The sequence below is a fragment of the Schistocerca piceifrons genome, chromosome 10 (assembly GCF_021461385.2).
Source record: "Schistocerca piceifrons isolate TAMUIC-IGC-003096 chromosome 10, iqSchPice1.1, whole genome shotgun sequence".
NCBI lineage: Eukaryota > Metazoa > Arthropoda > Insecta > Orthoptera > Acrididae > Schistocerca > Schistocerca piceifrons.
In genome coordinates, this window is record NC_060147.1 from 37,586,379 (window position 1) to 37,613,665 (window position 27,287).

The 27,287-nt window shown below is 40.2% G+C and overlaps 1 protein-coding gene across 1 annotated transcript in view; it reads right to left on the reverse strand.

The window, feature by feature from the left end:
* LOC124718638 overlaps positions 1–27,287 on the reverse strand; it is a 526,059-nt gene that overhangs the window by 183,572 nt on the left and 315,200 nt on the right. The window contains exons 9-11 of the mRNA XM_047244262.1: positions 16,727–16,915; positions 2,359–2,541; positions 2,067–2,215 (exon numbers count right to left, since the gene is read on the reverse strand). Coding sequence (XP_047100218.1) covers positions 2,067–2,215; positions 2,359–2,541; positions 16,727–16,915 — 521 coding nt within the window. The remainder of the gene's footprint in view (positions 1–2,066; positions 2,216–2,358; positions 2,542–16,726; positions 16,916–27,287) is intronic.

Genomic DNA, 27,287 nt, shown 5'->3' on the forward strand with positions numbered 1-27,287 from the left:
TCTTTATTCCAAAACCAGGATCATCACGGACACTGGAAAGCATTTATCATCACACATAGACATAAGCCAGGGTTAGTTATGGATGCAATCTGTCTCCAGTCCTATTTCACATATCAAGTTAAATGGCAGTTCTCATTCTATTGTACAAACCAGAATGTTGGCCCTTGAGAAAGGAAATCCTTAGACAACTGGAATTATCAGAAATGAAGGTCCAACAATTTGTAAAAAGCTGTACCAGAGCAGATAAAATGCAGAATTAGGTATGAAATTTAGAAAATTGAAAGCTGCATAGAACAAACAGGAATTGACAGAACCTATCCTGCAAATGTCAGATACCACACAAGCTAGAACAGTCTGGTCTAGGACTTCAGCCCTGATGGGTCATACGAATCTTTTGTAGAAACAAAAATGTAGTCTCTGATGTAGTAAAGGTATTAGGTAGTCTGCGCCAATCCTGACCCAATTGATGTTAAGCTGGATTTGGGGTTTCTCTACAGAGGTAATTCTTCTTGCCATATATTCATCTTTTGTTATAACAGGTATGCAAACACAGTACAAGGAGTCACACATTCAATACAGATATACCGTTGTTCGCAAGTATAAAAGATGCTGCTCTTAGCTCTGTAGAAGTGCTCGCTCATTTTGTCAGATCAAAATTATAGAAACTACTGGTTTTTCTCTGCATGTGCAGGCATTTTTCCAAAAGTTATCGGGACGTATTGTTATTTCATAATGAACACCTAATTAGACACAAAAAGAGGGGACAGCAGTTAAAAGTGTAAGAGGGGGCACCCAAAAGAAACCAAACTAATTTTTTGCCACCAGGAGCACCCAGAGTGAACATCAGGGGTTTCCTCATTTCAGAAATGGTGAAATATCAATTGATGACAAATCTCATTCTGGTCATCCATCCAATGCCCAAACACATGAAAATGTTGAAGACATTCATGTACTCAGTAACAAAGATAGACACTTGTGGAGCTGTCGGGACTGACTTGGAGTTCACTGCTGTGAACTGTGACAGAAAATTTGGGAATGAAAAAGGTTGCTGCCGTATTGGCACCATAACTGCTGACTGCTGAACAAAAGCAAGGTTGAGTGAAAGCATGCTGTGCTTTGAAAGAAGAGTCCTGAAATGATTTTTTTTTTTTTTTTTTTTTTCCCCCAACAATTATCACAGGTCACGAAAATTGGTACTATGCTTACAATGTCAATTTGTCATGCATATGTGCATTGGTGGACTGTACGATTACACGTTTGTTTAAGGTTATGGTTTGAAAATGGACACGATGATCCAAAACCAGTCGCCACAAGGAAATGACTATTATCACAACTGTGGCTGATACTGCAAAAAGATTAAAATGCTAATTTGTTTTTTCAATGTAACAGGAGTCACCCATTAAGAGTTTGTTCCGCAGAGTCGGACAGTTAACCAAGTGTTCTATTCACCAGTTTTGAAAAGACTGCACAACCATATGTGGTAGAAGTGATCTGATTTGTGGCAATCAGGTGAGTGGTTTTTCCATAATGACAATGCCCCTTCTCATACAGCCATGTCTGTACAACAATTCTTGACCAAAATTGGTACAATCCCTGTTCCTCATCCGGTATGCTCACCCGACCTTGTCCCAAGTGATTTTTTTTTGTTTCGTAGAATGAAAAGAGACATGAAAGGAAAGTGTTACGCTGATGTTGCTGAAGTGAAAGAAAAAATGACAGAGGCGCCGTCAAGCATCACAGGAGATGAATTTAAACAATGTTGTGAAACATGGAATAAAAGATTAGTCAAGTGTATTAGTGCAAGTGGACAGTACTTTGAAGGGGACTGAAGGTTTGTCCCTAAAATGTGGATAAATAAGTTAAAAAAAGTTCTGTATCTTTTGGGCACCCCCTTGTATTTTGGTCACATGTACAAGTCTTCTAGTCAGTATAAAACAAATTTCACAAGATTATCCAATTGCAACCTAATGCTTATCTTTAGGGGCATCTGTGCACTTTCAAGTTCTGAAAAGAAGAAAATGTGTGAAAATTTTGTGAGCAGATGAAATCCGTTAACAGCTGTATACCTGTAGTCTTCCCTCACAGCAATGTGGCTCGAGATGTTACGTAGTATGCCGCCAGCATTCTCGACAATGGCCAGTGTCTTTGATGGGGCTTCATAGCTCAGCATATCCACCAAAAATCCAAGCGCACCCTCAACTTCACATATGTCAACCTGAAAGTTGGAAATTAATAGTTTATAGTACCGGCCCCTTTTTAGCAACAAACTTTCAATATTCTCAATTAGAAACATTTATCCCTACAACAAAATGGATTCAAGGTACGAGGATCCACTTACGACTGGCCAGGCACGCTCACCTTGTTCATGCTGCAGTGTGCCGACAGGTTCCAGAGGGCAGACAGTATAGACTTGAGTGTCGCCTCCTTCGTGCCAGCCATAGCAGCCCGGACGAGTGCAGGGACTGCCCCCACCTCACGCAGTGCCTGCTTGCTGGCTCCGTCCGCACGCCACGACAAATTGCGCAGCACACTTGCCGTCACCTGTAGGAAACGACTCGTATAACATCTCTCTGACATCTTCCACTGATACGGCTAATACATTTTATAATTGTTGTTTGCATGTTGACAAAGAGGACAGGGCAGTAAGGTAATACGAATTAGCAGACAGTACACATCTTCACTCTCAAAAGCTTCATTGTCCTCTTGTATTTCTCCTATATCCCTATAAATTCAACCACAGTGTGCAAGATTTAGTTGCTTGTATTACCACTGACCTAATTCCTCCATTCTGAAGAAAGTAATAATGTAAATATTGCTTCCCAATAATTAGAATGAGTAACACACTGTTAAATAAGCACTGTTGGTACCGATGAAAGTTAGCATTTTACACATTTTTCAGAAATTTAAGAGTCTAGCCACACTAACAGGATAAACAACATCACATCTTCAGTAGTGAGATGGTGTGTGGAACACATTAACACACAACAGAAAACAACATTCATTCAGACTTTCGATCACTAGCTCCTTTTCTAGCAAAAGGACGCATATTCACACACACAACCACACAGACATGCATATGCAAGTGTGTGCTTGGACGTCTGTGTGGTTGAGTAGGTGAATGTGTGAACTGATGCTAGAAAAAGGGCTTGTGCTCGAAAGCTAGTGTGAATGCCGTTTTCTGTTATGCATAGCTGTGCTCCATGCACCAATTCACTATAGGTGAGTGGTTGCCTTTCCCTCATGTATTTCCCTTACTTACAATACAACAACATACTTGACTAGACTTCCTGTCAGTCTCTCATCACAAAAAAAAGTTCAGTTCAATAGAAAGGCTCCATCTTATTGTCAGGAATAACAATAGTACAGCATTTTTCCACCCAAGTCATAGCCTAGGTGCGACAATTTATTAATACAATCACTTTTGGTTGAATCAGGCCATTTTGAGATCTAAAATACACAGAGTAAAATACCTATCACTGACGTCAGCGGGTGTGCACTATTTGTTTATATCATGGTCAAAATCATAACACCACAAGTGACAATGAAATAAAATAATAGTAACCTTTGTTTAATGTGTGCTGTGGTTCTATTTGAAACACCACCAAGTGCATCTTTTAATACTGCTACACATGCTCTTTAAGCGATGTCACACAGATGAAGCAGATGGTCCAATGTCGTCATGTCTCCCCCCCCCCCCCCCCCCCCAAGACCACGAGAACACTGTAACCAGTTCTGACCAGTCAATTCAGTAGGTAGGCACAGGCATGTAACCTCCTTCATGACCCCCAATTTGCTTAATATGAATTATCTTGTACATCACCAAAATGCTGAAGGGGCACTGTGGCGAAGGCATTACCTTGGTGTAAATGGTTTTTCTGGTTCCTCCAATGACTTTTAATGACTCAAACTCTACAATAAAACTTTTCATTCTCAAGGAAAAGTCCAAGAATTCGAGTGAGGTTGAAATCCTTTGTCACGCCAAATACGCAGATATCGCATTACACAAGTCCATCATTACACTAATGGATGCCTAAAAGTGACAGCGTGCAAAAAACAATACTGCATAGCAGCAGCACTCCATTGGGCACAAGGTGGGGAGCGACAGCTGTGAAGGAAGAAGGCAGGTGTTGTCACTCACTACACAGGCAACAACCCTCCCCACAAAGGCAAAACATGTGTGTCAATTTTAAGCGTTCTTTATTGGCTTTGCAGATGCACTGGACACGGAAGGGATTAACCTGTGAAAACAAAGCAGTTCTTATCTTGCTAGGTGTAGCTATCTTCAAATCTCTTAGCTGTCAGCAAAGGATACTCTGGATAAGATGAAAGTTACTCCATGAATGGTGCTTTGGATGACAATTTCTTCAAAAGCACCTTCGATCTGTTTAAACTCCTTTATTTAGGGATGTTATATTATTTACTTTTTCCTTTCAACAAAGTCCATCTTTCTTATTTAAGAAATAACTGTTCCGCTTAATTATTTTTGAAGCATTCTAAGTGATGATCAGCTGGAGATATTTTTGTTGTTGCTTGTACAATACAGTGGATGCGTGAGGACATTTCACCATTAACAATGTCACATGCACGTGTGGTATCTGTTTCTTTGCAGACCAGTTACATATATTAGCTGGAGACTTGCAGGTACATGCTACAAATGTTTACTGGAGTGTGCCACCATTTACATACTCAGCAGAGCACAGATGTGACAATGATCATGATAAAAAGCGATTAACCACACTTTCAACACAAATTAAGCATAATGCCATTGGTTGATATTTAGAAGCCTTTTATCTATCTTTACAAAAAGGAAACACAGTATTTCTTTCAGTAAGAAAGAAACTAACACCACAAATAGAAAGTTATGTTGACTTAGAGCCTGTGCCCTCATTCATCTGCCAGATATTCAGTACAACTTTCCCCATGGCAAAAACTACTGGAAACCTTTTGCATGGTGGAAGTCAAATAATTGATAATCAATGTTAATTTTTTCCCATTTGCAAGTCACACAAACAATTTTAAGACACAAGTGAATTACAGACATTGGCTGCGAGTAGGCACTGATGTAAATGCGTACTGCATGGGTAAGTTGAGAATCTGGGTTTGACGGGAGGGTAGTCCAGGAAGTTGGGATGACCACTGTGTCCAGATGGCTAAGTGGTCAGAGCAACTGCCTAATAAGCAGGAGACCCAGGTTTGAATCCCAGTTCAGCACAAACTTTCAACTTTCCCCATTGGTTTACATCAACGCTCATTCACAGTCAATGTCTGTAATCATTTATGTCTTAATGTAAAGTGGCTGCTGATCAAAAAATAGTGTCTGTACTTTTGGACATGTCCTAAAGAATAGACACCACATACGTACAAACAAATAACTGTGCAAAAAAAATCCTCGTCTGTTTAATGTGTTTCCACACTTACATCACATACATTTAATGTAGTTCTTTTACATTTTTTAAATATGCAAATGTCATGCAACAATCCAATAATTTTATTGCAGAATCCAAATCTAATTTAGTTATTATTTAGAACCAAAAACTTACTGCAACTAAATTAACAACTTTATCTTAAAAATAACATTAATTTTAACAATTGTGAGTTGATCATATAATGTGCTTGTATGAAGTTTCACAGGAGCCAGAGAGAGACAAAAACACTATAGGATGTGTCCTCACTTTCAGTGGGAAAAGTGAAAAAGTTATTTTAATAGCGAGAGTAAGAAATTCACAAGTAAGTAAGTAAAAAGTGTAACATTTCTTTGTAGCCCTCCCTATGCTATTTTGTTTCACAGCATATTTCACAGTGGACTAACGCATTTTCTTAGTGTAAAATAATCCATCTGCAGCTGTCCCTTACACCAAACAACTAAGTAATGGTCGCACAAAATGAAGCTAGATTTTGGTTTCAAATTCGCTTACAGTAAGGTCATTCGAAATGCAGCTCAAGCTAGGGGAGAATACTGGCAGCGTCCTATTCAAAGGAAAGGCTCCAGCATTTGCCTTAAAGCGATATGGGGAACTTGTGGATAACAAATCTGGATGGCTGTGTGAGGATTTAAACTGGCGTCTTCCTGAGTGTGGAGTCCTGTATCAACAACTGTACCACACTATTCTATAATATAAACTGGATAAAATTTGAAAGCTGTATACGTGTTCCCTCTCACAGATCTATTGTGTTTTCTATTATCCCCTTCCACTAAGAAAGCTATTTTAAAACATCTGATATTTATTATATTGTTTCAATTTGTTTGTCAACCCCCTGTTGTTGTTGTGGTATTCAGTCTGAGACTCGCTTGATGCACCTCTCCATGCTACTCTATCCTGTGCAAGCTGCTTCATCTCCCAGTACCTACTGCAACCTCCATCCTTCTGTATCTGTTTAGTGTATTCATCTCTTGGCCTCCCTCTATGATTTTTACCCTCCACACTGCCCTCCGATACTAAATTGGTGATCCCTTGATGCCTCAGAGCATGACCTACCAACTGATCCCTTCTTCTAGTCACGTTGTGCCACAAACTTCTCTTCTCCCCTATCCTATTCAATACCTCCTCATTAGTTATGTAATCTACCCATCCAATCTTCAGCATTCTTCTGTAGCACCACATTTCGAAAGCTTCTATTCTCTTCTTGTCCAAACTATTTATCGTCCATGTTTCACTTCCATACATGGCTACACTCCATACAAATACTTTCGGAAACGATTTCCTGACACTTAAATCTATACTCTATGTTAACAAAGTTCTCTTCTTCGGAAACGCTTTCCTTGCCATTGCCAGTCTACATTTTATATCCTCTCTACTTCGACCATCATCAGTTATTTTGCTCCCCAAATAGCAATACTCCTTCACTATGTTAAATGTCTCATTTTCTAATCTAATTCTCTCAGCATCACCCAACTTAATTCGACTTCATTCCATTATCCTCATTTTGCTTTTGTTGATGTTCATCTTATATCCTCCTTTCAAGACACTGTACATTCCGTTCAACTGCTCTTCCAAGTCCTTTGCTGCCTCTGAAAGAATTACAATGTCATCGGTGAACCTCAAAGTTTTTATTTCTTCTCCATGGATTTTAATACCTACTCTGAATTTTTCTTTTGTTTCCTTTACTGCTTATTCAATATACAGATTGAACAACATCGGGGATAGGCTACAACCCTGTCTCACCCCCTTCCCAACCACTGCTTCCCTTTCATGCCCCTCGACTCTTATAACTGCCATCTGGTTTCTGTACAAATTGTAAATAGCCTTTCGCTCCCTGTATTTTACCCCTGCCACCTTCAGAATTTGAAAGAGTATTTCAGTCAACATAGTCAAAAGCTTTCTCTACGTCTACAAATGCTACAAACGTAGGTCGGCCTTTCTTTAATCTAGCTTCTAAGATAAATCGTAGGGTCAGTATTGCCTCACGTGTTCCAATATTTCTACGGACTCCAAACTGATCTTCCCCGAGGTCGGCTTCTACCAGTTTTTCCATTCGTCTGTAAAGAATTTGCTTTAGTATTTTGCATCCATGACTTATTAAACTGATTGTTCGGCAATTTTCACGTCTGTCAGCACCTGCTTTCTTTGGGATTGGGATTATTATATTCTTCTTGAAGTCTGGGGGTATTTCGCCTGTCTCATACATCTTGCTCACCAGATGGTAGAGTTTTGTCAGGACTGGCTCTCCCAAGGCCGTCAGTAGTTCTAATGGAATGTTGTCTACTCCCGGGGCCTTGTTTCGGCTCAGGTCTTTCAGTGCTCTGTCAAACTCTTCACACAGTAGCGTACCTCCCATTTCATCTTCATCTACATTCTCTTCCATTTCCATAATATTGTCCTCAAGTACATCGCCCATGTATAGACCCTCTATATACTCATTCCACCTTTCTGCTTCCCCATTTTTGCTTACAAGGGAAGCTCCCCATCGCACCCCCCTCAGATTTAGTAATAAGTTGGCTCAGTGGATAGGCCTTGAAAAACTGAACACAGATCAATCGAGAAAACAGGAAGAAGTTGTGTAGAACTATGAAAAAATAGGCAAAATATACATACTGAGTAGTCCATGCAAAAGATATGTAACATCAAGGACAGTGTGAGCTCAGGGTCGCAGTGGTCCCGTGGTTAGCGTGAGCAGCTGCGCAATGAGAGGTACTTGGTTCAAGTCTTCCTTCGAGTGAAAAGTTTAATTTTTTTATTTTCAGTTTATGTGACAAACTCTTACGTTTTCATCACTTTTTTGGGAGTGATTATCATATCCACAAGAAAACCTAAATCGGTAAAGGTAGAAGAATCTTTTTACCCATCCGCCAAGTGTATAAGTTAGGTGGGTCGACAACATATTCCTGTCATGTGACGCACATGCCGTCACCAGTGTCGTATAGAATATATCAGACGTGTTTTCCTGTGGAGGAAACGGATGACCTATGACCTTGCGATCAAGTGTTTTCGGTTCCCATTGGAGAGGCACGTCCTTTCGTCTACTAATCGCAAGGTTTTGCGGTGCGGTCGCAAAAAACAGACACTAAACTTATTACAGTGAACAGTAAACTAATTACAATGAACAGAGAGGTCAATGAACAAACGGACAGATCATAACTATGTGAAAATAAAAAAAGTAAAATTTTCACTTGAGGAAGGACTTGAACCAAGGACCTCCCCTTCCGCAGCTTCTGACGCTAACCACGAGACCACGGCGCTCCTGCATTAATATTATCCTTGATATTGGATATCTTGAGCATGGACTACTTAGTTTGTATATTTTGCTTATTTTTTTCATAGTTTCACACAACTTCTTCCTGTTTTCTCGATTGATATGTGTTCAGTTTTTCAAGGCCTATCCACTGTGCTAACTTATAACTAAATCTGAGGGGGGTGCGATGGGGAGGTTCCCTTGTTAGTACTGGGTTAACCCCCTATTGTTCATAAATTAGCAGATGGTGTAGAAAGACATTTCAATTCTATCTTGAGTATGTTCTGTTACTAGCATAACTGTTTCTAACACTAGCCTCACACAACACAATAAAAAAGTTTTAGCTCAGTCCAGATGGTGTGAATACAGTGTATTAACAGTCCTAGAAATCTACCACTAAGGATAGCATTTCTTGTTTGAAGCTGGTACTATTCTCAAACAGCCAATAAAAAAATAGATTTTAAAATAATTGCTGTTATATAAATCTATCAGAAAACATTTTCTGTACAAAAAGCATACATTTGTAAGTCCCTTCTACCAATCATAACAGGTTCCTTTGCACAACAATAGTAGTCTCAAAAATGAGATCAAATAGAAACCTATTGGCAGCTGTGTGCACAGGGTTGATGGCAAGAATGAGTTAAAATTTCCAGAATGCTTAATTCTGAATGCTGGTCCTGGCCTCAAGCCCAAAACTTTGCCTTCTGTGGGCAGTGTCCTTAACAAGTTAGTTATCACGGAGTGATTCACAACTTACTCTCTCAACTTCAGTTCGCACAGTACTTCTCAACCCTATTTTCCAATCCTACATACAGTTGGAAAAAATAATGGAATGTTCTCAACAACAAGGTCATTTTTTTGGGAAGTGACGTGACAGGTTGTTTATCGTTGTAGGAGCATATGATAAAAAAGTCAGACCAAATTAAACGTGTCACAATAAACAGAGCCCAAACAGTTTCATCAATATCACAGCGTACCCTCCTCTTGCAGTAACATAGGCACGTATGTCAAATGCGAACAATCGCAAGGATGCCAAACGGCAATAGACTGTCCCGAGCATTTTGTCCTTTTTGTTACAATTTGGCAATGGTTCTTGCAGGCCCTGGAGGGCTAGGGAGTTCTAGTATCACATGACCTATACATCTTCATTTGACAAAAGATCTAGTGAAGTTGCTGCCCAGGGCTGTTGTTGTACACCACAAAGAGCAAGTTACATCAAAGTAGCCGTTTCTGGACGTGCACTGACCTGCTGCAAATTCGCATCACCTTCCTGTTGAAGAAATGGCAGTAGCTCAGGGATAATAATAAAGTTTGAAGTGGGACACACTTGGAGATAGACAACGCGCTAAACGGAAGGGGCTGCTCACTAAATTCCAAAATCCGATCTTCGCCGAGGATGTAGAGCATATATTCCAGAATGAGATTTTCACTCTGCAGTGGAGTGTGCGCTGATATGAAACTTCCCGGCATATTAAAACTGTATGCCGGACCGAGACTCGAACTCGTGACATTTGCCTTTCGTGGGCAAATGCTCTACCAACTGAGCTACCCAAGCACGACTCACGCCCCATCCTCACAGCTTTACTTCTGCCAGTACATCTCCCACCTTCCAAACTTTACAGAAGCTCTCCTGCGAAAGGCAAAGTTCCCCAGTTCGAGTCGCGGACCAGCACACAGTTTTAATCTGCCAGGAACTTTCATATCAGTGCACACTCCGCTGCAGAGTGAAAAATCTCATTCTGGAAACATCCCCCAGGCTGTGGCAAAGCCATGTCTCTGCAATATCCTTTCTTTCAGGAGTGCTAGTTCTGCAGGGTTCGCAGGAGAGCTTCTGTTCAGTTTGGAAGGTAGGAGGCGAGGTACTGGCAGAAATAAAGCTGTGAGGACGGGGCGTGAGTCGTGCTTGGGTAGCTCAGTGGCAGAGCACTTGCCCGCGAAAGGCAAAGGTCCCGAGTTCGAGTCTCGGTCCGGCACACAGTTTTAATCTGCCAGGAAGTTTCTTAGAGCATATATTATTACCACCAACTTTCAAATTGCGCAATGATCACCACTCAAAGATAAGGAAATTAGAGCTCGTACAGAGGCGTTCAGACAGTCATTTTTCCTTCACACGATCTGTGAGAGCAACAGAGGGGGGAAATATGATTTTGGCGCGAATAGTGCCCTCTGCCACACACCGATTGCTGGTTAGTGGAGTACACATGTAGATGTAGATAGCCTGTGAAATTTAGTGAGTACCAGTTACTTCATCTTGCAGGATACCAACGTGCCATTGAGTTGTAACTGATGGTCACCACACAGGGATGGGACCCAAGCATCATGGGCAAAGGCACTCTGTAACAGGCAGCTCACCAGGTCTACGGAATACACATCTACATCTACATCTACCCCATCACTCGCATACAGACAGACCCTACTCTCATCACTGGAGACAACTGAGTGTCATTCCATCTTACAGTTAACTCTTTCAGAACCACAAAGTAACCACACTTGGCACTGTCGTGATGTCAGTGGGAGCCTAGTCATAGACACACGTGATCTAAATCATGCTGCAAGCAGACTGTTCCCAATGGTCCCAATGACACATCAGATGTAACACATACCCTTAATATGTCCCTAGATCACGTTCGGTCAGCCATGCTGCTCATACAACACATTGATCTTGACGCGGGTCTGTACTATGTGGACATCTGGAACCTAGTCTACAGGAGTGGGAATGATTCTCAGACCACTGTTGCAAGCAGTGACACACCGTCAATACAGTGTGCCCAACACGTGTGGCAATCTGTCGATACATCCATCTACCTTTCCACAGGCCCACAGTGTAACCTCTTTCAAATGTAGGAGGCTATACAACACGAATACGTACTCACCAGAGGGCATGAATGTATCCTAGAATGAATGTTGCGAACACTGTTCACCTCTAAAGCTCAGCACAGTTTCTGCTTGCAGAGTCAAAGTAGTGTGTGCACAGACAGGGCTTCTGAGCACCATCCGATTGCTGATGACCATGATAAGTGAATCACTAACACTGCAACCTCTCTGTATATATGTACACTACTGGCCATTAACATTGCTACACCACCAAGATGACGGGCTACAGATGCGAAATTTAACCGACAGGAAGAAGATGCTGTGATATGCAAATGATTAGTTGTTCAAGAGCATTCACACAACGTTGGCGCCAGTGGTGACACCTACAACGTGCTGACATGAGGAAAGTTTCCAACCGATTTCTCATACACAAACAGCAGTTGACAGGCGTTGCCTGGTGAAACGTTGATGTGATGCCTCGTGTAAGGAGAAGAAATGTATACAATCACGTTTCCGACTTTGATAAAGGTCGGATTGTAGCCTATCGCGATTGCGGTTTATCGTATTGCGACATTGCTGCTCACGTTGGTGGACTATCAGCTCAGAGACCATGGCTGCGGTTGCTCTTGACGCTGCATCACAGACAGGAGCGCCGGCGAAGGTGTACTCGATGATGGACCTGGGTGCACGAATGGCGAAACATCATTTTTTCAGATGAATCCAGGTTCTGTTAACAGCATCGTGATGGTCGCATCCGTGTTTGGCGACATCGCAGTGAACGCACATTGGAAGCGTGTATTCGTCATTGCCATACTGGCGTACCACCCGGCGTGATGGTATGGGATGCCATTGGTCACACGTCTCGTTCACCTCTTGTTCGCATTGACAGCACTTTGAACAGTGGACATTACATTTCAGATGTTTTACGACCCGTGGCACTACCCTTCATTCGATTCCTGTGAAACCCTACATTTCAGTAGGATAATGCACGACCGCATGTTACAGGTCCTGTACGGGCCTTTCTGGATACAGAAAATGCTCGCCTGCTGCCCTGGCCAACACATTCACCAGATCTCTCACCAATTGAAAACGTCTGGTCAATGGTGGCCGAGCAACTGCCTCGTCACAATACGCCAGTCACTACTGTTGATGAACTGTGGTATCGTGTTGAAGCTGCATGGGCAGCTGTACCTGCACACGCCATCCAAGCTCTGTTTGACTCAATGCCCAGGCATATCAAGGTCGTTATTACGGCCAGAGGTGGTTGTTCTGAGTACCGATTTCTCAGGATCTATGCATCCAAATTGCGTGAAAATGTAATCACATGTCAGTTCTAGTACAATATATTTGTCCAATGAATACCTGTTTATCATCTGCATTTCTTCTTGGTGTAGCAATTTTAATGGCCAGTAGTGTATCATATTCTAGTGGCACTGGACACATTCCTTGAGGGTGCTGCATTTTTTTATTTATTTTACTTTATTTATTTATTTATTTACTTTTTCTGGCAGTGTTTCTTGCTGGACTAGCATTCCTGAAATATAAATCTGATTATGAAGAAACAATTAGGCTACAGGCCATAGGTAGTTTTCAGAATGATTAGTCTGCTGGTGTCTCCAATGCTACATAATCTGAAACCATTCAAGACTGGTGTCACTGATATTTCTTTTGAGAAGCAAATGAAAAAGGTTTGAATTTTTCAGTCATAGTCAGATTGGAGTAGGAATTAAGCTCCATGGAGAAGAAATAAAAACTTTGAGGTTCACCAATGACATTGTAATTCTGTCAGAGACAGCAAACGACCTGGAAGAGCAGTTGAACGGAATGGACAGTGCCTTGAAAGGAGGATATAAGATGAACATCAACAAAAGCAAAACGAGAATAATGGAATGTAGTCGAATTAAATCGGGTGATGCTGAGGGAATTAGATTAGGAAGTGAGCAAATGAGTTTTGTTATTTGGGGGGGGGGGGGGGGGGGCAAAATAACTGATGATGGTCGATGTAGAGAGGATATAAAATGTAGACTCGCAATGGCAAGGAAAGCATTTCTGAAGAAGAGAAATTTGTTAACATCGAGTATAGATTTAAGAGTCAGGAAGTCTGTTTTCGGCTTACAATAAAAGAGATATTGTAGAACAAAAGCAAACTGGTGCTTTACATTTATTATAATGTTGTTCTACCGAGAACTGACGGAAGATTCTGTTAATATATCAGGAAGTCGTTTCTGAAAGTATTTGTATGCAGTATAGCCATGTATGGAAGTGAAACGTGAACGATAAATAGTTTAGACAAGAAGAGAATAGAAGCTTTCGAAATGTGGTGCTACAGAAGAATGCTGAAGATTTGATGGGTAGATTACGTAACTAATGAGGAGGTATAGAATAGAATTGGGGAGGAGTTTGTGGCACAACTTGACTAGAAGAAGGGATCGGTTGGTGGGGCATATTCTGAATCATCAAGGGATCACCAATTTAGTACTGGAGGGCAGCGTGGAGGATAAAAATCGTAGAGGGAGACCAAGAGCTGAATACACTAAGCAAATTCAGAAGGATATAGGCTGCAATAGGTACTGGGAGATGAAGAAGCTTGCACAGGGTAGAGTAGCATGGAGAGCTGCATCAAACCAGTCTCTGGACTGAAGACGACGATGACAACAACAACAACAACAACTACATCAAGTCTTCAGTTCAAAAATTGGTTTGCGAGAGCTATCTATGCTTGTCTACCCTGTGCAACCACCCCATTTCTGCACAATTACTGCAACTTATATCCAGCTGAACCTGCTTCCTATACAATGTGTCCCACTAGGAATGGCCAGTATTCAGGGATAACACAAATGATCATTCGAAGCAAGAAATTCTAGCCACGTGAGTTCTAAAATGCACTTTTCATGCTTGAATCTGTGACACAAATCTCTTCTACTGCAGAATCTTTGCTTTCCATACTTTGGGAGGGGTTAGTATGAACCAACGCAAGAAAAAATTGTGTTGGAAATATGGGTTCTAAAGTGCATACTTTAAGAGCTATGAGCACTTGTTCAGTAGAAGAGATATGTTCTACAGTAGCAAAGATGAACAAGTGCTCATAGTTCTTAAAGTATGCACTTTAGAACCTATGTTTCCAACACAATTTTTTCTTCTTTTGGTCCATGCTACCACCTCCCAAAATATAGAATAGAAAACAAAGAGCCTGCAGTAGAAGAGATTTGTTTCACAGTATCTCAGATAAAGAAGTGCTTATAGGTCTTAAGGTACCCATTTTAGAGCCAATGTTTACTCAGCAGAATGAATGTTCCTGCCATATAACTGACTTTTGATCATTCCTCCTGGGACACCACATATTTAATCCTTGGTCTTCCTTTACACATTTTACCCTTCTGTGCCTCTTCTCTTCAATCTCTAATTACTTCTTGGTGCCTCTGGACACGTCCTATCAACCAATCCCCCCCCCCCCCCCCTCCCCCACCCAGCCCCCCCAGTTTTCTTTTTTTTAAAAAAGCTGTGCTGGAATTTCTTTCTCACTGATCCGATTTGCTACTTCTGTGTGAGCCTGCCACATCTGCCTGGCTCACAATGCTGTTGGCAAACCTTGAAATTTTTATTTTTTTCACCTGAACTTCAAATTCCTTTTTCAAATTTCTCCTCACTTTCTGTTACTGGCTGCTCAATGCACAGACTGAATAATATGATGAGTATTTTACAGCTCTGCCTCACTCTTTTCTCAACTCCTGCCTCCTCCTCATGTCCTTTGACTCTTAAAGATTTAGAACATCTTGCTGTAAAATTAACAAAAAAACACAGACGCGTTGGCTAAAACTCACCTTCATGAGTTGCAACCATCATAACAGTCACTGAAACAATGCAGGTTCTCTTTCTTCCACAAACAAAGTGACTTTCTATTAGCCTAGATTCTGGTTGACCTGGAATCCCCCGCCCCTCCCCGCCTACGATACTACTCACATCATAAAGGAAAGCCATGTCAAACAACCTGAAAATTGGAATATTCTCTATCAACTGATGTATATTATTGTGTTAACTCTGGTAGCTGTAGTGCAGGGGTTTCTAAAACCCCATACATACTCATGAATAACACTGCATATCAACTGCTTTAGCATGAAATGCCGATAGTAATCAGCAGTGAGGCAACAGTGCAGTTGTGTAAATGGTGGCACAAAGCTTACAGTATCTGAAAGATTACCTTATATTGTGAAAGCGTATGTGGGCTGTGTCATTCAAGCACTGCTGGCCAACTTTTCGTGCAGTATCCCAAAATCCGTATTTTACCTGCATCGCAAACGGTGTCTCGGTTATATGTACAGACTGAGTATATCTCTTGCCGTTTGTTATGTCCACAACCAACAGTGCAGTCTCAACATGGTAAACAAAGAAATAAACAGCAGTAAGTGAGGAAACATAAAATTAAACAAAGTAAGCATGTTTACATGTCACAATGAAGCAGCAAAGTAAGGGGCTGCATCTTTACTCCATGCAACATCTGCTACGACAAACGACGAAAGCCCTCACTGGTAAAATCAATTCATTTCATCTTCTTACTTTCACTTGCATCACAAAAATCTACATTAAACTTTGACAAAATGTTTGTGGAATCTCTTGCTTTTCCCATGTTGTTAAGATAATAGCACCAAACTATGTTGCAGTAAATGAAATTCCAGTGCAGTCTAATGGGATAGTCTAGAATAAAAATATGAGAAAGCAGGCAATTTAGTCAGAATGTTGACAGACCATAAACTACATCTCAAATTTCCAAGGCGCAGTTGACCATTGAATCACAATCCATATAACGGTGAGAAGAAAACAAAGTATGCTTCCATTTGTATGACTAGCAGCAATATAAAACATGAGTATAATTTCCATGTGACAGTGAGAGCAATTATCTTGATACATACTTTTGACAAAATAAAACTGTGAATCTGAGCAGCTATGTTTCCTTCTCTTTTTAATACAAAGCTGGAGGAAAGAAGAAAAAAGAAGAAGTAACAGGTATTACTAGAAGAAGAATAAATGAACTGATTACACATTGAGTATCACTCTGCAAAAGGTACAACAAGAATGCCAGATTAATTTTGGTTTAAATGCTGGCATGAAATTAAAACAACTAAGCATACACATCAATATACAGCTTTGTCACATATCTACAAACTGCCATGTATTAGAATTGAGACAGGATACAAAAACAACAAAATAGAAAATAAAATCATCACACAATCATGTGCAGCAGTACCTGTCGGAGGTCTTCGCTGGGAGACGCCAGCTGTGCGACGAGTGCCCTCATGAAGGGCCGCAGCGAGCACAGGAGGGCCTTGTTGGCGCCGTCGCCAAACGTCAGGTTTGTCAGCGCCATTCCGGCAAACCGCCTGAGTGTCACGCACGCCTGGTCGGATGTCGCTCCACCGTGGGCCTCGTGGTCCATCTGCACAATAACGACAAACAGCCCTCAAATGTGTGCCCCGAGTCACACTTTACTAGTCATACCTCAGCACGTTCAGGTACAGAAATGTTTTTACTGTATGACTTGCTGCAAACATTACTCTACACAGCAGCAGGGTAATGAAAGTTGTTCTTTCAGAAACTGTCAAACTGTTTCTAATTCATTTTCTTACATTTATTAACAGTACCATATACAACAACATTCACTGTCACCACCTCTATTTGCAGTTCATTTTTGTGTGTGATATCACTTTCCTCAGTTTATTTACATTTTAAATGCTTTCCCTATTGAATCCTCTCATCTTTGCCATCTATACTACACCATAACTTCTATTGATAGGCACTTCTTGCTCGTGGTCTTGCGGTAGCGTTCTTGCTTCCCGCACACAGGGTCCCGGGTTCGATTGCCGGCGGGGTCACGAATTTTTCCTGCCTCGAGATGACTGGGTGTCGTCTTCATCATCATCATTCATCCCCATTACGGTCGGAGGAAGGCAACGGCAAACCACGTCCACTAGGACCTTGCCTAGTACGGTGGTGCGGGTCTCCCGCATCGTCCCCTACACTCTTCGGAGTATGGGACCTCACCTATGGGATCAGTGGTTGAGGCAAGGCATCATGTTATCTATGTATCCACATAACCTCTATGTTGCCTTTCTTGTAAAGAGACACGTCATTGTAAGAAACAAGTCAGGTTGAGTACTTGACCAGCCTATGTATCTTCATAGTCTGATGTACCACTTTTATTCCAATTATGAGATTTCTTCCCAAACTCATCATTTGAAAAACACAGGGTTGTCTTACATTTGCAGATTGAACTAATGTTGCTGGGGTCAACATTTTTACATAATTCTGAAAAGCTGCACACAAGGGTTGTCTTACATTTATATATGAAGGTTTGACAACTGATGTCCCACACAGATTTATTTTGGAGAATATTGTCATTTTCTCACATCAATATAGATATGAAATCTGCTAGGTGAAACTATTATCCCATTTGCTAGGCACAATTGATGTTTTGCCAACCTATGAGCGTTAGACACACACTGCTGTAACTGGCAAAGACTGCGATCTAGGCTTTAGCCCAGGAGACAAATTAATGCTAACAAAATACGTTCACATCGAACACTTGAAACACAGCACAGCAAATGAAACACGAGCTTCAACAATGACACTAAATTAGCTACTGCTCTACAGTACTGTTGTTTTACAAAGCTGCTACAGTATACATACACAGGGTGTATACGTGGACAAGGAAAAACAAATTCCGGCTTTTTCCCGGATTTCCCAGTTAAAAATACATTTTCTCCCAGGTGAAAATACACTTTTTCTGTGTTAAGTGACAGTATACTCTTCCTCGGCACTGTAAAACTCATCAATCCTTTGAATGTTCATGGTTTTATATACCGACGTAGAATTTCCCAGCACTTTTAGAAAACTAAACTCAGAGGGGGGGAGACACGTTTTGAAAGACCTTTGATGTGCAGCAACATATACACTGCATGTTTCCGTATTACGAAGTTATAAATTTGAATTCCACCAAACACCGCACGTTACTATACGAAGCATTGAAAATCGTGATTGCTATGCATTTTTGTAAGCCAGTCATAGCTCTTGTCAAGTGATCTCACCAGCTGATGACATAATAGGACACGTGATGTAGTCAGCCAATAGCAAGATCACTCTTAAGTAGCGCGAACACACAAATAAGGAAAGTTACTGGTTTAAATTAATATACATAGCATTCACATAAGAAAATTAATAAGCTGGATGGGAAGCTAATCTTCCACATATAATGTTTATCCTTTTTGCGCATGTTACACTTTAACACACATCACACAATGTGCCAGTAAATTTTTGATAATGATGTAAATGTCTACCGTATTTACTCGAATCTAAGCCGCACCTTTTTTCCGGTTTTTGTAATCCAAAAGACCGCCTGCGACTTAGAATCGAGTGCAAAGCAAGCGGAAGTTCTGTAAAATGTTGGTAGGTGCCGCCACAACTAACTTCTGCCATCGAATATATGTAGCGTGACACAGGCATGCTCTGTAGGCACAAAGATAAATGCTGGTGCCAAAACCTCTGCGTCAGTAAATAAATTAAAAAAAAGGTGGAAGACGAGCTTTTTTCTCCGCCCCAAGTTTCAATCACCACATTTTCATACATTATCCAACGAAGTAAATACAAATTCCGTATTGTTCATCATTGAATGTAGCAGAATTTCAATATACTACGAAAATCCGACTGGCAAGACTGTTTCGGATGTTTGTCAATATGGTCAACTCTACGTTCTGAATTTTTTCCTACCTGTGAGAAGAGATGGTTGCTAATAGGAACCTGATGAAATGTGAATCACATACAATATTCTCTTCACCATAAGAATAATACGAATATAAACATTTTGCCATGTATTCTTTTGTGTTTGCTGCTATCTCACTTAAATCCTGTCTGCCTAATAAACTACAAAACTAGAGTGAGAAAACAGCAAACGCAGAAGAATATACATATCGTGTCATGTTTATATCCGTGTTATTCTTATGCCTCATAGTGATACAGTCAGAAATGAAGCACGGCAACTGGCTAGAGTTTTAAATCTAAGATGACTCTGATTTCTGTGCAGACTTTGATGTACTAAAGAAGCGGCCGCAAAGATTTTCAAACGGAGAAAAATTTTCGCCTAACTCTCGTTCAGAACATGTTCTATCATACGCAGTCTATTATTTGGTTCTTGTCGATCATCATCAAAGAAAGCAGCAGTGTAAGTAACAACAAACAGCAGTCTCTTGCCACTGTTTCGCTAATGAGACGATTCCTCCTTCCCCCCCCCCCCCCCAATAGTAAGCGGCGGTAGCGCGCACAAAAGCAAGCCATGCCGGTAGCGGTGACAGGCCGTAAACACACACTATCAGAATGCGACAAACAATGCATGACACAGTACAGTAATGCACTTTCAGCTTAGAGTGACGTAAACACCTAAAACAAAGAAAACGGCACTTATCAGATCAAAGCAAAATAAGCAATCGATTCAAACCAGACGAAGCACGTGAAAAAGGAAGGGTACCAGTATAAATGTGGGCAGAGCGCCTGACGCATAGCGAGGGCTACCTGGTAAAGCTTAACTGCTAAGCTTATGACTCGAACCAAACTACTGTAGGTGTATCATCATTCATTCAACCTAAATTCTGTCTCATATTACAATGGACCAACTTTGTTTCGATTTGGAGGTGCGGCCTAAAACTTTTCTCTCTCCTTGAATTTCGAGTCTCAAATTTCAGGTGCGGCTTAGATTCGGGAAATTTTTTTTTCCTTTTTTTCGAGTCTCATTTTTCAGGTGCGGCTTAGATTCGAGTGCGGCTTAGATTCGAGTAAATACGGTAATCTTCTGGGCTGGAAATTCTTCTAAGTGGTCATCCTCAAATAGTTGATTTTTAAATGAGAGTCAAATGCTTCGTGATTTAAGAACTTCATCGCACATTCTCGCACATAGTTCATCTTGCGTAAACGGAAATTTACTTTGAAAGAAAGCTTTTCAAACCACCAATCGCAACATTTTCCCGCAACCTGTTAGAAATAGGTTCGTTTCAGCAGTTGCCAGAGAGCGCCAGATAACGGGCGTCACCGCACTTGCGCAGCTACGATGACGCAGGAAACCTGATGTTACTACGTGTAAAACATTGAAAGATCTTACATTATGACATAAAAGAAACAAGACATCAGAGGACACTTCAAGAGCATCAGAATTTCGTGAACCATACTAAAATGCATAATTCGGCTTAAAGTGCACATTAGTATGTCCAGATTTGGATGCAAATTTTCTTGGAGTACCAGTACCGTATTATCTCATGTTTGGTTCTTTATTACAGCATAATGCATATGTGTACTTGAAATTCAGCAAACAGTTCAAACTAGCCAACAGTGTGAAATTGAACACTTTGTTTAAAATAAATTGACTGCCTCAGCAGAAAAGATTTAATTAAAGCCAAATCTCTTTAACAAACCGACAAAAAAACTTCATTGTTCTGCAAGGCGATTAATGCTTGACTGTCAGAAAGGTTGACATAAAATCTGAAACTAATAACATATTTTAGCCTTCCGTAATTATGCGAACGTATTTTAATTCATTTGCTAGCTCCCAGTCACAAAAATCCGTTTTGTTTTCATTTAACATGAGAGCAAGAAACAAGAAGAAAGCAACAAAACCACTGAACGTAAACAAAAGTCACGTGGAGACGACCTACCTCCCTACCACAACTCAGACTGCTCTGTCCTCTGTGCATCAGTCCCTGATCTACTAATTTCTGAATCGGGACAATACTACATACTAGATAGTGGCACCTAGCCACACTTCTGTAACCAGAAGCAACTGCGCATGCCCAAGAGCCCGCCCGCAACTGCTCAAACGAATCTAATTTAAACAGTTGTCAGGCCACGCTCATCGGAGGCAATTTGTTGTTATGAAGCATTGCACAGTCTTTCTAAAACCTTTGACACACTTTGCTGCTGGCAGACGCTCATCTGAGCACTGTGTTTTGTTGTTGTATATGGCGCACTTCCTTTGCAACTTAAGTTTCATTTCCATTTTCTTTTTTCTCTTGTTCATGTTTTGTTGCTGCAGAATAATTCTGCAGTAGCGGGATACAGTAATATCCTTTGTTAGAGTATCGGTTCTTAGCAGCCAAAATGACAAAAATTTAACTGAAAACTACAACAATGAAAAATTCCTGGAATTCTAAACAATTCCCGGGTTTTTCCTGGTTTTCTCCCAGGAAAAAAAATTCCCGGGTTTTTTCTCGGCTGTCCCGGGTTGTATACACCCTGATACATCTATAAATTCAAATTTGTAAAATTTCGCTGGTTCAGCTGTAGGTAGCCAAGAGGACAACATATTGTTGTCATTCAGTTTGCTTATATTGTCAGTGCTGTATGAAATGTAAAGTACAGTAATTGATAATGGATGCAACCACTGAGAAATGTTAATTTTAAATTAGTGGTGGTTCAGAAACACTGTTCAGCAGGAAGAAAATTTGTAGTCACGGAAGCAAACATTTGTGGATGGTGTCCAATGTAGAACAACTTAAAGAATGCCAGTGCCACATGCCAAACTTTCAGGACCAAAACGGGGAAGGTTTCACTAACTGGAGCAGCAGCTTGTTCAGTACATTCAAGAGAAACACAATGAATTTGCAATTTTCTCAAATAAATTTTCCTTTTAATTTTCATCATTCATATGCAGGTTGAGTGGTTGCCAGTTCTAAAATTTTTGTTTGTTTCTTCTATCCTGCCCATTCTTGTAATACTTATAATATAAAGACAACCTGAAATCACTTCTACTCAACAGTGGTTTATTGGTTGCAGTACGTAAGTGGTGAATATGTTGATTAATCATGTCTGCCCTGCATTTTGAAGCAAGTTTCAGTTTGCTCTGCTAGATTGTGGATTCCCAGTGCAAAGAATAACAGCAGCTGGCTCCGGGACTATTCCATAAAGCTTACTTAACTTACATATTGGTGGTTAAATTGCAGCCCTTGAGGGCAGTTTTAAGTGTTCCACAGGTATAGTACCTGAAGGGCAATACGCTGGAATCTTATACGAGAGGATCAAGGCCACCCCAACAAAAACGCTGCAACAAATTTTGATTCATCATTATCACTGATTGTAGAAAGTAGTGCTGTATACACTATCACTGGTTGTAGTTTATGAAGCAAAAGAAAATGAGCTCCACTTTCTCGCAGTTTACATTAAAATAATACTGTTCATGCAGAACTTATGCCATAAACTGGAACTGTTATTGGGACAATGAAGCTGTCTACAGCATCTCACATTTACCGTATTTACTCGAATCTAAGACGCACCTGAAAAATGAGACTGTAAATCAAGGGAAAAAAAATTTCCCGAATCTAAGCCGCACCTGAAATTTGAGACTCTAAATTCAAGGGGAGAGAAAAGTTTTAGGCCGCACCTCCAAATCGAAACAAAGTTGGTCCATTATAATATGAGACATAATTTAGGTCGAATGAATGACGATACAGCTACAGTAGTTTGATTCAAGTCGTAAGCTTAGCAGATAGCCACTGCCATGCGTCAAGCGCTCCGTCCGTATTTATACAGGTACCCTTCCTTTTTCACGTGCTTCGTCTGGTTTGAATAGATTGCTTATTTTTCTTTGATCTGATAAGTGCCGTTCTCTTTGTTATAGGTGTTTACGTCACTCTAAGCTGAAAATGCATTACTGTACTGTGTCATGCATTGTTTGTCGCTTGAGTGTTTACAGCCCGTCACCGCTCGCCACATGGCTTGCTTTTGTGCACGCTACCGGCTTACAAAAAAAAAGGCAAGAGACTGCTATTTGTTGTTACTTACACTGCTGCTTTCTTTGATAATGATCAACAAGAACCAAATAAGACTGCATATGATAGAAGATGTTCTGAACGAGAGTTTAGTGAAAAATTTTCTCCGTTTGAAAATCTTAGCAGACGCCTCTCTAGTACATTACATTCTGCATAGAAATTAGAGTCATCTTAGATTTAAATATCTACTCAATTTCCGTGCTTCATTTCTGACTGTACCACTATTAGGCATAAGAATAATACGAATATAAACATGACATGAGATGTATATTCTTCCGCATTTGCTGTTGTCTCACTCCAGTTTTGTAATTTATTAGGCAGACAGGATTTAAATGAGATAGCAGCAAACACAAAAGAATACATGGCAAAATGTTTATATTCGTATTATTCTTATGGTGAAGAGAATACTGCATGTGATTCACAATTCATAAAAGTTCCTATTAGCAACCATCTCTTCTGACAGGTAGGAAAAAATTCAGAACGTAGAGTTGGCCATATTGACAAACATCCCAAACAGTCTTGCCAGTCGGATTTTCGTAGTACACTGAAATGCTGCTACATTCGAAGATGAACAATACAGAATTTGTATTTACTTTGTTGGGTAATGTATGAAAATGCAGTGGTCGAAACTCGGGGCGGAGAAGAAAGCTGGTCTTCCACCTTTTTTTTTTTTTTTTTTTTAATTTATTTACTTGCGCAGAGGTTTTGGCACCAGTATTTATCTTTGTGCTTGCAAAGCATACCTGTGTAGCGCTACATATATTCGATGCCAGAAGTTAGTTGTGGCGGCACCTACCAACATTTTTCAGAACTTCTGCTTACTTTGCACTCGATTCTAAGCCGCAGGCGGTTTTTTGGATTACAAAAACCGGAAAAAAAGTTCAGCTTAGATTCGAGTACATACAGTATGTGTGTTACCATTCCATGAACATTTAGAAACATATTCATGTATTCTTCTTACGCTTTTGCATTACTTTATGTGACCTAACAAGGAGCATCCACTCTTCAGCACATCATATATCCTCTGCATTTTCTCAGTACAACTCATTTTTCACATTATTTCATAATATGTCAAATAAGGTGAGGCAGCACTGCAAAAAGGGTTAGCCAAGTGTGGTTCTCTATTAACAGCTGACAATATCTTCCAACGGACAGCATGCAGAAAATACTTTACAGACAAACAATAAAAATTCTGCACACACTTACAAAGTCTTCATCAGTAGAATTCTCATATAAAAGACAATCATTGCTTAACCACATCATTCGTGGGGAAGATGGAGGTGATCCTTACAACAATAACAGAAAATTTACAGTTGACATGACTGGAATATATTAATACTTTTAAACAATATACCTTCTTTTAAAACGAATAAAATAACTAAATTTTTTTCATTAATAATGAACTCAATCTAATTTACTTGAAGATAAGCCTTGGACTTAATATTTTTGGGCTGTGCTTGCATGTTTCTCTCCACACATCTATTGTAAAACAGTTTCAGGACAAATTTCAGTTCCCAGAAGTTGCAGGTTTTCATCTGGAGTAGGAAACCATTTGTGTATGGCAGTAATTGGTTAAGTTAGATAGCTGCCATCATCATGACGTGGTACGAGGTTGATTCAAATGAAAACCTTAAAGTTTCATAAAAGTTCATAAAGTTGTATGATGGAGCTGGTAGGTGGCAGTAATTTTCTCTGAGGTTCAGAAAGTGACCGACAGGTGGCAAAGAGAAGACAACAGCATCCACAACAAGATGGCTGACCTTCTGTCAACAAGCACTGTGACTGAGCAGTGATCTGCGATGTATTTGTTGGGTGGTGAAGGTGTCAAACCAATCGAAATTCATTACAGAATGACAGCACAGTACGATGATTCATGTTTGTCTTTGCAGCAAGTGTACAAATGGTGTAGGGAGTTTAAAAGCAGTTTAACTTCTGTGAAGGCAGGCTCACTGTGTAGTGACGAACAGAACAATGTGTCAGTGGAAGAGATTGTAAAGTAGAGCAGATGCATAATTCTGAATGAGACAGCCACAAGACTGAAGATTAGTACTGATTTAGTTCAGAATACTGTTCACGATTTACTGCATTTCAATAATGTGTCTGCAAGATGAGTGCCACATCAGATGACTGCCACACTGAAAGAACTTTTGCATTGTTTCCACGTCGAAGATGATGCATTTCTGAGAAAAACTGTGTGGTGTTACAAGGCTTAGGCCTGTCCCACCCCTCATTAAATCGACCAAGACTTATACAAATAATTGTAAGAACAGTTATTATTATTATGATCTTTAAGTCTGTTTTTGGGTTTTCGGAAATTCTGTGGGAAGAAAGTTTATTTATGGTGCAGATAACATGGAAGACGTTGCCCAACGATCACCACGAAAGTTCGACATAGCGGCAAGTGGGCAAGGAATAAAACAAATGCTGCAAACTACCGCAAGCCACGGAAGAGCCTGGGCCGCAAGGGCGTCGAGCTTCCTAGGTCGTTGTTGGACAACGTCAAAAGAAGAGATATTCTGCTTTCTCTTTGTAAACAGATCGATCGAGTCTTGAAAGGTTCATGTAAAACGTATAGTCCGGTGACACATTAGGTGGGACCCGATGCCTGTAATACTTTCACAGTTATTAAAAAATTTGTTAAACGGCAAAACCAATAGTTCATCATTTATATAGATAAAAAGTAGTAAAGGTATAGGAAAGGAAGAGTTGCGGCGTCAGAACGAAAAGTGATGCATCACTCAGCAACAAAGGAGGATGTAAACTACGGGCGTTACGTGGTGAAAACAAATCAACTGATAAAATAGTAAGTCTGTAATTAAGCATAAAGCCATGTAACACTGTAACAGTTACAGGTGATGAGACATGGATCCACTATCACAAACCAGAAACAAAAATGTCAAGCACGCAATGGCACCACAGCTCATTGCTGAAATGAAAAAAATTCCGCAATCAACAGTCTGCTGGAAAATTCTGTGCTCATTTTCTTCGGGGTGCACATGGAGTAATTTTGGAGCATTATGTGGATAGGGGAGTGGCGATAACCAGTACTTCTTATTCAGACATGCTGAAAAAATCAATTTCACCCTACAATTAGGAGTAAACAACAAAAACTTCTGATTCCAGGCATATTGCTACAGTATGACAATGCCCAAATGCATACAGCCTCTAAGACAGCTGAGGCTATTCAGAAAATTAAATTTCAGTGTCTGGTACATCATCTTTATTTACCAGACCCCATTCCTAGTGACTTCCAACTGTTTGCTGCACTCAAAGAAGCAATGGGGGTGACAAAGAGGTGAAAACTGTAGTGCATGACAAGCTATACACACGACCATAACATTTCTTTCATCATGGTATCTACGCACCCAGGATCGGTGGAATACATGCATTCAATGTCAGGGAGAGTACGTTAAATTGAATTGAATTTTATTTGATCCTGTAAGATTACATTGTGTACAGTAAATGTACGTATAATATAGGACATGTCAAAGTATTAACATTCATTATCACTTATTTTTCTACACCTTTAGCTTACATTTTTACATCATTGATAATGAATAACAATATACAAAAATTTAATGGCATAAGTATTCTGAAACACTGTAAAACTCTTTTTCAATGAGATAGTCTTTCTTCGGAAAGTCATTGTCAAGTACACTATCTTGCAGGTTTTTAGCCAGACTTCTTAGTAGTCAGATACCACAGTACTGGGGTCCTTTTCCTAGCATTGCCAGTCGGTGGGGTATGCTCCGTACTTCATTCTTCCTTCTTGTATTGTGGGTGTGTACACTAGCATTTGTAATCCAGTCCTCACTACCTTTTGTGATGTACTTTATTGTTTTGTATATATACAACATTGAAAAAGTTAAGATACCTAACTTCTTGAAACAGTTTCTGCACATTTCAGAGATCTTTCTTCTTAAAATGGTCCTAATTGCTTTTTTTGTAATGTGAACACTCATTTTTCTCTCTTGTTTGAGTTTCCCCCAACAGTCACTCCATACT